The sequence below is a fragment of the Syngnathus leptorhynchus genome, chromosome 18 (assembly GCF_054491065.1).
Source record: "Syngnathus leptorhynchus isolate UIUO chromosome 18, UIUO_Slep, whole genome shotgun sequence".
Lineage (NCBI taxonomy): Eukaryota > Metazoa > Chordata > Actinopteri > Syngnathiformes > Syngnathidae > Syngnathus > Syngnathus leptorhynchus.
Genome location: NC_141212.1, coordinates 1828505 through 1841830, shown reverse-complemented (window position 1 = coordinate 1841830; position 13326 = coordinate 1828505). Strand labels below are relative to the sequence as shown.

Below are 13326 nucleotides of genomic sequence, written 5' to 3'. Positions count from 1 at the left end.
TGTGTTTCACGTTCCAAAATGCAAAGAGCGAGGGCATCAAAGATGGAATGCTTCCAACCGCTGTCCAAAAACTTTTGTCCGTACTGTTTACAACGGCATATACAGTAAACCGAGCGCAGCGAATGAAAAATGGACTCCCTTACCAAAAGCTATGTTGTTGTTTTTAAGTTATTAATATTTGATCGGTATAAAAAAAGGTCGCCCTGAGGCAGACCATTTGTGCTCGTCTTTTACGACCTCGGCAGCCGAGTTAAAACTCGTGCCGTCGCCAGATGGATGAGCACAATGTAACGATATTAAAATGAAATACAAGTATGACGTTGCCTTGTTTGCATATCCAAAGGTTGAAAGAGGTGGACTGGAAAAAAAAAAAACAAAAAAAAATTTCTTGAATGAATCATGATTGTTAGGCAAAATGGGGGGAGGGACCACGAAAGAAAAAACACTAGTTCAGAATTATACATACCTTGAAAATGTATCATCAGGTGTCAATCAAGATGGAAAAAGTTACAAAACCCCCATGTCATTTCCTTTTAACAACATGTATTGCAAACATAATAACATCAAGCAGCAAAATCTTAAATGAGCATTGATTAAAACTCCTTCTGCACCACAACATTATTGGCCACATATATTGTGAAACACGCAGCCCCGAGGTAGGGCGAGTGGGGAGGGGGGGGGCAACGGAGCCGGCCTGCACGCATTCCTGCCTTTGCCCAGGGGGGGCTGCTTTGCTTGCGAAAGGGGGCGATGAGAACATCGCACAGTAAACGCCCCCCTTTCGTCTATCAGATTATTGATTGGGCTTTTCGGCTGCAAGCAATGGAACAAGTTTTCATGCTTCATTCATGCATCGATTAAAAAAAAAAAAAAAAATCGAATTATCATAATTTTAAAGCCGAAACAAACGTGGTGTGTTATTAAATAAACCGGAGCGTCGATCATGAAAACAAACATTTTTTTGTTTTTGCATCAACACGTACTGACATTTAGGACATTTTTGCATGGAGGTCGGCGTCCCTTACCTCCTTGATTTTCGCCCGCCGCTCTCTCGTCGTGTGGTCCAGGGGCTCGCGTCCCGTGGCACCCGGGGGTCTCTGGTACTCGACGTAAGGTAGGTCATTGATAACCTTTCCACCTTGACCCAAACTCTCCTTGGCAACTTTCTCCTTCTCGTTTAAAATGTCTTGCTTGATTTCATCGGGACGCTTTTGCAGAGTATCCTTGGCCTCCAACAAGGCTTTCTCGTGGTCCTTCTTGATTTTAGACAGGACCTTCTCGTCGCTTCCAGCCGAGCCGGACTCTCCTCCTCCTCCTCCTCCTCCACCACCGTCCAGTCCGGTGCGGGTGTTGGTCTCCACGGCAGAGGAGTGGAAGAAAACTCCGCTGAGAAGCTTCGTGGAGTCGGGCAGGAAGAAAATCGCACCGAAGCACAGCGTAATGAAGGCGCTGAACACCAAAAGCAGGATAAATTTCTCTGTCAACCTGAAGGAGGTCGGGTTGGAGGACTTCCTACTCGGGGTGGTTGTGAAAGGCAAAAGAGTTGAAACAGGCATGTTGCTCCGCTTCCTTGTGTCGAACCACGACAAACAATGGCTTTCTCCTCCGTGATTTAAAAACGAGCTTTCGCTTGTAATCCGTTCAGACGTCCACCTTACGGAGCATAGGAGCTCGACGACGCTAGAGAAAGCGCCGACTTCAAGTTGTCCATAGCTGGGGAGAGAGAACGTAAGCAGCTGCTGCAGCGCACTGAGTAAAAGTGAAGCCCGTCAACCTTATACAGAGGAAGAGGCGGGGCTACATTGACTCCAGACGACACGGGCCAATCACCTTTGGCTCCGGAGACGAGCGGGAAGACGAGGAGGGCGTGGCTTAATAGGCTGCGGATGACAGTTGACATTTTTTACCAAACTGTATAGAATTCAAAATCAATGGACTAGTGACGGTTTAAAAAAAAATGCGCTTAGGGGATCAGTGGTGTGTGTGATGAAAAAGGTCTGATTAAAACAATCGAATTGAACCAAGAAATATACTTTTGAATTCAATACATTGAAGTCCAATTTTAGAGAAGGTCAAATTGATTACGACCCCGGGAACCCAATCGAGTACGACTTGTGAGTCGTGTCGAAACAAAGATTTGTGATGGCGGTATCTTACAGGGCTTTGGCAGTCATGTGAGCTTCAGGCCTCGCCATGGTTCTGGACGCTACTTTCTGGCGTGACATTCCTCGTCGGCTTAGCCCCGAGACATAGGTCACGCGTTTCTTGCTCAACCTTCCGCTCTGTAGTCAGGTGACTTGTCAGCCTTGTGAAAGGGGGAAAGAAATTTAAAAAACAATCAGTCCCTATGTTGTATTTATAAGTACACATATTTTGTGATGTAAATAAAAGACTCCGTTTCAGTTTGGCACTTGAAGGTACTAGCAAGTTTTCCTGAAAGGCATTTCACTTTACCTGCTTGTTTTGACGGGTGGAGATAAAAAAAAAAAAATCATTTCGTCTCAGCCTGACAGATGCCCGCCGTCGCCATATTGGAATTCTCATTCGCAGGGCGGGCGTCAACTTGTCAAAATGATAGCACGCCGTACTTATGATTTTTTTCCTCCCTGGCCGCGCAGAGATGAGATTAAACGTCGCCTGGCTTGGCAAGAGCGCTTCATTTTCAAACCAAGAGCTTGTCCTTAAAGATAGACACAGAATCGATGACTTCTTCACTCCGATCGCCACGAGGAGTGGAGCTTATCCACCGCCGTTGTCGTCATTGCCCAATGAAGCATTTCCGGTCCTACGGAAGAGGCAAAAGCCACTTTTCAAAAGTAGCCTGGTGCAGCCGCCATGAGGCGATGACTCAATAAGTACGACCTATGTTTCTTCCCCTCGACTCGGTGCAGCGCATTTTTCATTTGTTGCCATTAAGCTGTTGTGACAGCACGTCGCCGACGGCCGACCACTCTGCAAAATGACGACAGCGACGCAGCGGGAGGGAAAAAAGAAAGAAAAAGAGCAGTTGTGGTAATTCTTGCGGCGGATTTGATTCTTGGCTACGGATCAAGAGAATTTACAAGAGAAGCTGTCAACCTGATTTGCGGTCAATGTCCGCAATATACCTTGCAACCAATAGAGGGCGGTATTTTTTTATTTTTTTTTAATCAAACAATCAAACCACAACATATTAGTATTTGTGAAAATAGTATATTGTGCCACAACCAATTCTGAAATTAGAGTAAATTTGGCTGCGCAGTTTAAAAAAACCAAACAATTTTGTCATAATTTCTTCTTAGGTCAGCCATTCATTTTTCTCCCGCCAGGAAGTACCCCGAGCCCGTTTATAAAACATGATGAAATTATCTTACGTGAGGGTGCAAACATTCATTCATTCAGCTGTGGGAATGAGCAATCAAGCAAAATGGAGGTGCAAAATAGGCCAGGCAGTCGTCACCCGACGGTTTGACGCTTCCATTTGGCCCACCGCACTCCAAATATAACCTCGCCCCGATCCCATTAAACCGGTACGCGGGCTGGTCGGGCCCCCTGGGACTCATTTGATTGGTGGGAGGCAAAAAAAAGCAAATAAGCGAACCAGGACAAAAGCCAAGGTTAAAAGGGGCCGTCGGAAACGGGATGACGAGCGGGACGAGGAGCAACGCCGTGCGCTCACCCAACCGGGTCACTAATTGGTTCCGGACCCGACAGCGGCCATTATAAAATTCCTTAATAGGCATTTCCACAGAGGCTGACAAACGGAGGCGTGACTTTCTTATTCCACTCACCGATGTTGCGCTGGATGCCCTCGCTCTTCCTGCCCTTTCTCTCTCGTCCTTGCACTCACAGCCAACAACGAAGGGTTCTAAAGAAAACATGCAAGTATGAAGATGTTTCACATTCAGACTTAAAAAAAAAAAAAGAAATCCACCCTACTTTCTCAAGGACAACAACGAGGCGGCATTCAGACTTAAAAAAAAAAAATCCACCCTACTTTCTCCAGGACAACAACGAGCACAATACACATATGCATTTTTGGGTGTAGGCAAGCTAGCTAGTAAGCTAGCTAACATTTACGCCAAATATTGGAGAGGTGATGCAAAAAAAAAAAGAACGAGGAGCCTTAACTGGTTTTAGCCTCCAAGGGAAAGCTTCTCCACGCTTGGAGGAGATGTTTGTGTTCATAACGTTATTCAATGGCGACGCTGCGATGATGCTAAATGCGCATTTCGAGTGTAGCGTTCCACCAGAGAGGTGCGCGTGGGGAACAGTCAATTGTTGGTGCAATTACTGCATTGCAGTTGATCTTCAACAGCCAGTCAGCAGGGAGTAATAAGTTCAACCAATATACAGACGGAAAAAAATTCGGTCTATCTCTCGCCATCTCGCAGGTAATCTTTATTCACGCGCACGCTTCCGCCTCCCGTCGCTGCTTCTTCTTCACCTTCTATGATTGCAAAGAACGTCAAGTGTTTGTGAGACGGCTCAACAGGATACATTCAAATTGTGACATTTTTTGTTTTGATATTCTGCATCAATTCCATATGGAGGGATTGCTGGACCTAAATTGCTAACTGGTTGGAATTCCTAGAGGTGCTTCACTTGATGTTCTTTTCATCTTTGTATTCTCATCACGTTCCTGGAGAAGTGGGCGTGGCCTCTTTGCATTGATTGGTTATGAAAAGGATGACGACTATTATGAATTAACCGGAAAGTACTTTCACCGAAACAAGGTAGGGAACGGCGTTGGATTTGTCAGGAGGGGGCTTGTCGTGAATCCTGATGAGGAAGTGAAGGGAGGCGCTCTGGCGGCGGGGGTGTTCAAAAGATGGACGCAAAGTGAGCCGGGGATATTAAAAAAGCAGAGTTGCGGAGAAAAGCCGATTAAGAGATGAGAGGTTGGCAGGAGGATAGTGAGGGGGGAGGACAGGTGCAACATCTTGGCAACAAAACGTCGACACAAAGCGGATGTCAAAGGCAAAGACGCACTTTTACTCTTCATTGTATAAAAAATAAATCTCTTGTTAAAAAAAAAACCCACATTTTTGACAGCATTACTAATTCCTGCCACACAGTTCATTCAACATAAGGGCGATTGTTGGCAAGTAAAGGTCGCAGCTCCTTTTGGGTTGTTCTTTTATTTTTAGCCTTTAGAATGAAAGGTTGTTTCCTCGTCTCCTTTCCCGCCTCAGCTCTAATTTTCAGCGCACGCCAGTCACCTCCACAATTCCGCCGTTAAAAAGCGCTGGAAGGAAAGAAGCGCCACGCATCTGCCGAGCCTGACTGATAAGTGCTCAGGCGGAGCATTTAGTTGCCATTCAGACGATATCAAGCTCATTCTCCTAGCGCACGCCTTCCTGCCTTGGCTGATTTTTATTATTATTTTTTATTTAACCGAGCACAGCTGCCGGCACGCCAGGTAGCTACTTACTTTCTAGAATTTCCTTCAGTTTCCATTGGAGTGTACATTTGACATTTTAAGACCACTTCAACATCGTGTAGATGGATTTTTTTCAACTTATTATTTTTTTCTTTTAATGGCTACATCTTGAGGTTTCTCACAACGGCGCCTTGTTAGCGGACGTAGCATATTAAAATATATATCTTCGACGTGCTGAATTAATAACGCTCCAATTTTTGCAAGGGGGGGAAAAAAAATAAAATAAAAATCCCTCGCCACACAATAATGGAGTCAGCCAAAGCCGGAACAATGTGCTGTGACGCGGGACAATTAGCTGAGGGAAATGTGGGAAATTGGCGAGGAGGACGGAGGCGGTACATTTCCTGTGCGGACAAAGGAACAAGCACGAGAACAAGCCTTTTAATTGATACCATTGGACACCAGTCTTGTTTCTTGACTCTTGTTGTCTGACTATTTCACAGTGTCACATCATTTGAAAGATTTGATGTCACATTTGCCAGAAATTCCTGCGATTTTTCATTTTCGGTGGACCTTTAGCCCGATAAAAAGAAAAGCAGAAAGAGGGTGTCGGATGAAGGATTAAAAAGCTGTGTCAATGCAGATTGCACCCCCCCGTCACCTTATCCCGACTTTGATCATTCCCTCAGGAGAGCTGATATATTTCGAATCCTCGCCGGCTGTTTCTCATCCGTTATCTGCTTTTGACTGAAGGATGAAAAAGCGTCTGAGGCTTGACGTGCGGCCGTCTGGCCTCGCAAACATCTGCGAGGCTTTTTTATTTATTTATCTTTTACAGCGAGTCAAATAAAGGGCAAAAAAAACTGAATTGTTTTCCTAATACTCAAAGATGGAGAATTTGGCATAACGGAAGATTTGTTTTTTTTTTCTTCAAGAAATGTTTATTTCTCTACTTGCCTGTTGAGAAATGATTCACTCTGATCTTTCCATCATGTCTAGCCTGAAACCAAGTGATTTTTTTTTCCCCTCAATAAAAACAAAGCGTAACTCATGACCGGACTCATAACGTGTTCCTAATGTCTTCACGCAACGTGACACTTTTAACACGATAAGCGCGAGAGGAGCGAAACAATAATAAGAAAGAAAATCACCTCCACCGCCGGAGAAGCCCGACAGTAATCATGGGGGAAACAGTAGAGAATCCCGCAGCGGGATTAAAAGTAAATAACTTGAGGGGAGGCGCGTAAACAAATGACGTTCATCACTTTCTGCCAAGCCAGGGCCTCCAGCTCAAAACGTTTGATTTGTCGGGGCTCTGAAGAAATAAATGCTGGCGCAGCCCAGAGGGTGCAAATCAACAGCATTATGAAGGGAATAAAAGATGTGCACACAAATTATGAGATTCCACCAAAAAAAAAAAAAAAAAAACCTCCTTTAATACTATTTAGTGACATGAATGATGATTCTGTTTTTAGCTCTCCAAATAACCAATCATTTCTCACATTTAAGCTGAAATTTCCTCAAACAAAAGACTCCCCATTTCATTCTAAGGTACAATGTGAAGCGTCAAAGTCAAGCTAATGGTAATTAGCACAGAAATGATGATAATTAATCAAGCCATATTGATCCCCGTGATGTGTTAGCATAAGCTTTAAGTTAGCAGACTCAAAGGCTTAGGCAATATTTGAAATGCATAATGTTATGAAATCGTTTTTATGTTGAGTTTGACGGAAAACTTCCCGTCCTGTAACACGTGTCCTTGACGTGACGGTGCGGTGTGATCTGCCAAGTCGTTTTGCGGGCAAAAGCGTCCGCCTCAGCAGTTTAGGTGTGAACGGACGTGCGCGGAATATGAAAAAGAAAAAAAAACACGCGGAGCTTCTTTATCATTATTTATATGATTTTATAGCGCACGACGTGCACTCACGGGAGATGCACTTGGCTCTCGGCCCGGCTCATTCACTTTGATGGATTGCTGAGTGCAGGTGAGGGTGCAAGACGGACTCACTTTGTGAGCGAGTGAGTGAGTGAGTGAAAATAAATGTGTGTGTATGAGTGAGAAAGTGAAAGAGAGCCAGGTTATAAAAACCTTTCCCAGTGTTGCACTTCACGTTCCCAGTGTTGCACTTCACGTTAATGAAGTCATGAATGGTTAATGTGAGTTACGTCGGCGCGCGGAGGCCATTGACACAATTCCAGCTCGTCGTCTTCATCGTTTGGTAAACATCGACGACGGCTTTTTTTGCGTTCTCGTCAAAAATGACAGGAGAATGGGTTTTTTTTTTTTTTTTTTAATCGTCCTTACTATGGCGATTGTGGTCGATCGGACGGGCGATGAGTGTCGGCAGAGGTTTCTTAGCGCTGCGCTTTAATCACGTGAATTGGAAAGTCACTTTGGTTTTGAAGCTCTGTCGACGGAGGCGGGCAAAGAGACCGGGCCGCCCTTTTGATGCTCCGGGAGCGTCTGTCTAATTTAACCGATTATTACATTGCTCATATTAATAGGTATTATTAGTATTCGAATATTAAATGAGACATTCATGGCAATTTAGCGATTTCATCGAATTCATTTGTTTCCATCGAAACATCCCGGTTTTTGAACTTTGACCGAAGATTTTGGCAAATAAATCTCTTGTCGGCAAACGAGCGGTACATGAAGACGTCTGGTAATATGAAGGGCGCCCTTGAGGAGGACCCACAATGCATCTTGTTCCCGCTTGTTTGTTTGTTGGTTTGTTTGAAGCCTTTCGGAGGCAAACGTGCACACAGGAGGGAAAAAAGATGACAGCCGAGACAAAAGGAAAAGCCGAATTACCGCTGGCGTCTTTTGATTTCATATTTAAATCTTTTTCTCTGGGTACAGCCAGTACTCAAAACAAGAGAGCTTTGCCAAGGCTTTAAAAAAAAAAAAATCATGTCAAGTAATCTACACTGCAAATATATATATATTTTTTTTTTTCAAATTTTTTTGGGGGGGACCTGCAATTTTTCATTTCATGTCAGAAGTTACAGTAAGTTGCAGACAAACATGAAAATAAAAAAAGACCCCGGCCGCCGTCACTGTATCGATCTGCAACTGCTCCATTTCATTCATGCCTTTGTCAATAAGCAAAAAATATCGAAGCATAAAACCCACTTGAATCTCTTTTCCCGATACGAACGCCATCAGCACTTTGCCCTGACATCAAACGTCTTTCTTTGTCTTCTTTCCTGTTTGTTCTTTTTAGTTTGAGTACCAAAGAGTCAAAACTCAGAGAGTCAATCATTATTTTCTGTCATAAACGAACACGGGAATAAAAAAAGAATATCAAATTAAAAACGGGCGAGTCAGACTTGAATATTTTATCAATCGTGTTTACAAGTTGGAATCATTATTTGTTATATTAGCTTGTTAGCGACGACTATCAGTTCCCCGATGCTTGTTAAATTCCCGCTCACGTAAATCCAACCATGAGTTATTAAAATCAAACTCGGGAGAGCTTATTTTTCGTTTTTCATCTGACAGTGGAAAGAACAAAAGATACACAGATTCTTCTTCCATGCTAACGAGCTCATCGACGCGCACGTGTCTCGCTGTTAGCGTTTAGCGCTCGTCACCTTTGAATCACGGCCCGCCGTCCCCGACGCGCCGATGTGAGCTACGAGGTTTGGAATCACGCCACGCCAGCGCTCTTTATCGTACAAGCGCACAAATCCGTGTTTTTTTTGTTTGTTTTTTTTTGCCCTTGTCGGGGCCGACCTGCTGCGAAAACAAACACAGATTGATGATATGGCGGATGGGGGAGAAAAAAAACAAGGCGAAGAATGGATGAAGAAGAAGTGCGGCGACATGACGGATGACAACGCGCGCACGTAAAACATAGACGCAAACATGTCCTCGCGGCAATGCTAATTAGCCATCAATCTGAAATCCTTCATTTTTGACAATTAGCTGAGACGGCTTTGGCTGAAAATGAAAAATGGTCACAGTTTAGGTTTAGTAAATCAGGGGTCATCAAAAGGGTCAAAGAAATTTCAGCACTGTCGCCATGGTAACCCCGTGTCCCGACGCCGCTAGCGCGCCGGTACCCGCGGTGAAAACATAACTTTGGTTCTCCTAACAACGTCGGCAAGGCGGCGCCGAGGAAAAAAAAAGAAGCCGAGACGACAAACCAAAAAAGGAAAACAAACAAATGTTCGCCTGGCCCGAGGCGGCGTGATGGCGAGCGGCTGCTTAGCAAATGTCAGGCCGAGCAGACATCAACGGTGGCGACCTGTCACCCGGCATGACTGCAACACGCCTCATGTTTTATTCAGCGGAACGACGAGAGCCGTCGTGTACGTGTGCGCCAACGAGACAAACGATGGTGAGAGGAACAAAATACTTGACTGCTGCGGGTTATGGTTTGTTCGTTTTTGTTTTAGTATTGTTTTTTTTTTTTACATTTATGGAGCGCGAGATCAAGGTTTAACTCCCCAAAGGATTATTTCTATTCTTTTCCTCCATCTGTTGCTCTTCTGCCCGAAAAACAAAGTCCGACCTCGCCGTGGTCATACGAATAGAAAAGAGTTCGACGCGGAGCTTTCCGGAGGTCAATTATGGCCGCCCATCAATTTCATTCGCACTTTAATGAAGTGGCGCCGTGGGTTGTAAAACAGCCGCCAGCCGCCCCGCGCGTCCGTCATCTTTATGGCCGCTGGCGTCCTTTCATTTTCGGCCTGCTTTTTTTTTTCCGAGGGGGTGGGGGGGGGGGGGGGGGGGGGGGGGGCTGATGTTAACCTGATGTGACATCTCTATTAGTTTGAAGGAAGCGGTTAAGGTGAAAGAGTCAAGCTTGGAAGACAAGTGGACCCAAACAACACCAAGAGAGTTTTTTCAATACCTTCAACTCGTTTGAAGAGAACGGGGGGAAAATGTGCGACGATTTTAAATTCGATTCCATTTTTATAGGGAAGACACTACTGGAAAAAGAAGTTGTCTTCTCCTCGTTCTGGACCGGAGGGAGATTAAGTTAAGTTCAAAGCACGTTCGCGATTGAGGTTAGATTCGGGTTAGTGGGTCATGTTGGGTGTTATCTCCAGTGCCCGTGACAGGAATGTGCGCGGCGTGCACGGCAGCCTTCCAAAAAAGAAGACGAAGCAAGAAAAAGAAAAAAAAAAAGACCGAAAGAAAAGAAGAAAGAATGGTGCTGCCTTGCATCATTCATGTTCATCTCCTCCCTTGGCGAGCTCCCGCTGTTAGCGACGCGCTAACCTCCCGCTCCGCTTAAATTCAGTTTGTTGAAAATGTTGATACTCACAAATATCGTCAAAATCAACAGAAACCCTCCCGACACCCTTTTTTTTTTTCTCCTCAACCCGCTTCAGACTGGACAATAAAAGTCAGACGGGCCTTCATCATAAAAAAAAAAAAAAAAAACATTCTGGATAGAAGATCCTCATGCGGATATTTAAAAAAAAAAAGACTTTCCATCGATACGTTTGGAGTCTTTTGCCACGCTGGAATGGAGCGATATTATTGAATCGTCGTACATCACACGGCATCCTTGAGGAAAGCTACTGCTTGCCTCTCATCAATTCTTCATGCCGATTCCTACTGGGGGCCTCGGAGCTTCACGCACGTTCCCACGCACACACACAATGGCCCACTAACTTACTTCAGACACACGCTGCTTGTTAGCACGTGCGCTATCTTAGCCCGATCTGTCCGTCACTCTCATCGGCACGTGATCTCCGTGTTATCCGGAGATGTGACGGAAATAGCTCGAGATATTCTTTGGAGATATTATCCGATTGTTTTCTCGCAATCCAAACATCAAAACATTTTCAGGGAGGCTGATTTTTTTTCCCGGGATGATTAAGCTTGATGTTAAATGGAAGTAAACGAGATGTTATCCGCACGTTATCTTGTTATCTGAGAGTTTGGAGCGTGTTAAGTCGGGGCGTCGTTGCGCAAGAGACCCACGCGACTCTGAAGCCGGGTGATGAATGCGGACATTACGGCGAGGAGTCAGTGTACAGCGAGCGCCCGAGGACGTAATTATATTGTCATCATAAAGTCATGTGATATTCAATTACCACGAGCCTCCGGTGGAAATCGATAGAGGAGGGAGCACAAATTGGTGGCGGGAGTCCACCGAGCCCCCCCCCCGCAGGATGCGACCGCGTCCGCCTTTGAGTGCTCGCTCGCCACAGAGACGCCGTCCGTCGTCTTCGGCATCCGGATCATTAAACGGCAATTATTATTATTGGGCCTCGGTGACATCATCAAGAGGAGCCTGACCGTCTGGGTCGTGGCCTGCCAGTCGCCGTGGAGACGCCTCCGGGGTGACATTGCCATGACAATGACAGGAAGCGCGGCATCGGTTAAAGCCGAAGAGCGATTAGGGTCAAAGTTCATTTGTTTATTGTGTGTTTATTGTCAATCTGTATATCGTCATCCATTTTGTTTGCGATTAATTTTATGCCTATAGCTGTCGATTATTTGACGTTTATACTACGTTTGGGGTCAAGAATTGTCTGGCTTCTCGTTATTGATTCTAGGTCAAACGCGTTTTCACCCTCAGCGAATGTACGTACAATAAATACCGAAAGCAAGTAACCGATCGAGTCGACAAATTACAAAGCATCCAATCGCACAAACCGATGCATCTATCAGCGACCGACTTGGATGGGATCAAGCTTCCCTCGCCGCCGCTAATTGGAACGTGTGCTGGGCTATTAGCGTGTTAGCGCTTCAATCTGATAAAGGTCAAATCCCCCTCTTTTTCAAACAGGAAGCCCAGAAAGGTTTGTGTGCGGGAGCGTGTGCGTCCCCCATCCTCCCCCCCCCCCCCCCCCCCCCCCCCATCCCACGCACTCATTAAAGCGTACCTTTGGGCCTCGGCGCCAGGCGCTAAATGCCTTGCTGTCTTGATCTGTACAAGACGTTGACCTTCCAAACAAACACGCATGCTAACACGTGCGCTAACACAATCCACAAGATAACGGACTCGTATGCTACACCATTGCACAGTCACGCTAACAAGCTTTTATGCTAACAGTCTACCGCTAAGTTGCTTGCGGACTCCGGCTAACAAAACAAAGAGCACATGGTCAGAAAAGTAAAAACATTGTGGGCCACTTCCATGTTGCAGTGTGCTTGTTAAGAGGCAATCAAATGAGTGGACGTTTGTGGAGCCTGGCAGGCGCCCACAACCGCACAGCATCTGTCACAGTCCCCCACTACGGCGCACCCCCCCCCTTCGCCTAATGAGCTTGGACCAAGTGGACTTTGTTTTTTGGCCAGCAGCTCGCTTGCCTGAAAAAAAATATATAGTGTTTGATTTGGGCTTCTTTTGGAAAAATGTCTACAAAACATGACAAGCTTGATTCCACAGACTTCCAAAGTTCTTTGATGGGCTTTCATACATATCTGTCACTTTTCTACTTCCAAGGTACTCAAATCTCCTGAAGACTGAGGAGGAGGAGAAAATGCTCCTTCCCCGACCGTTAGCTTAGTTTCCGTGGCTAAAGTTATAGCTACGAGTCGTTAAGCGAAGACTTCCAAATTCCGTTCGGCTACTCTGACACAGAAAAACTCTTTGAGCTATTTTATGTTTGCGTTAGGGCCGGGTTGATGTCACACGAGCCGCTCGGGATGATTGACAGACGCTCAGGGCTTTATCGGCGTCGGTAGAGCGAGCGTGCGAGTCATTAAGGTCCGCAAATGAGTTGGCTGATAGGCTGCAAATGGCTTGAAAGCCGCTTCCCAACACGCTCGGCAAATTGCTCGCATTTGACGGAGGCGGGGGACGCCCGAGCGTTAATCTGCGCCTTTGTCGCGGCACATCCTGCTAATGCCAGTCTTTAGCGCCATTGTGAGCGACCGGCACGCTCCCCGTCTCGAAGCAAATGCGTGACTGACGTGTTCGACCAACGAGGAAAGGCAAACTCTTTTTTCTCTGACCAAAAAAACTGACGGGATTTTCCATTCATTTCAATGG

The 13326-nt window shown here is 45.6% G+C and overlaps 1 protein-coding gene across 4 annotated transcripts in view; it reads right to left on the bottom strand.

Annotated features, from left to right (window-relative positions):
• man1a1 (mannosidase, alpha, class 1A, member 1) overlaps positions 1-1787 on the bottom strand; it is a 29264-nt gene extending 27477 nt beyond the window's left edge. For 3 of the 4 annotated variants that reach the window (XM_085937188.1, XM_085937186.1, XM_085937187.1), the window contains exon 1: positions 1026-1556. In XM_085937188.1, the coding sequence (XP_085793314.1) occupies positions 1026-1556 (531 nt within the window). Of the gene's footprint in view, positions 1-1025 lie in introns of all 4 variants that reach the window. The other variant, XM_085937185.1, reaches the window with a different exon arrangement.
• Between the last annotated feature and the right edge of the window lie 11539 nt (positions 1788-13326).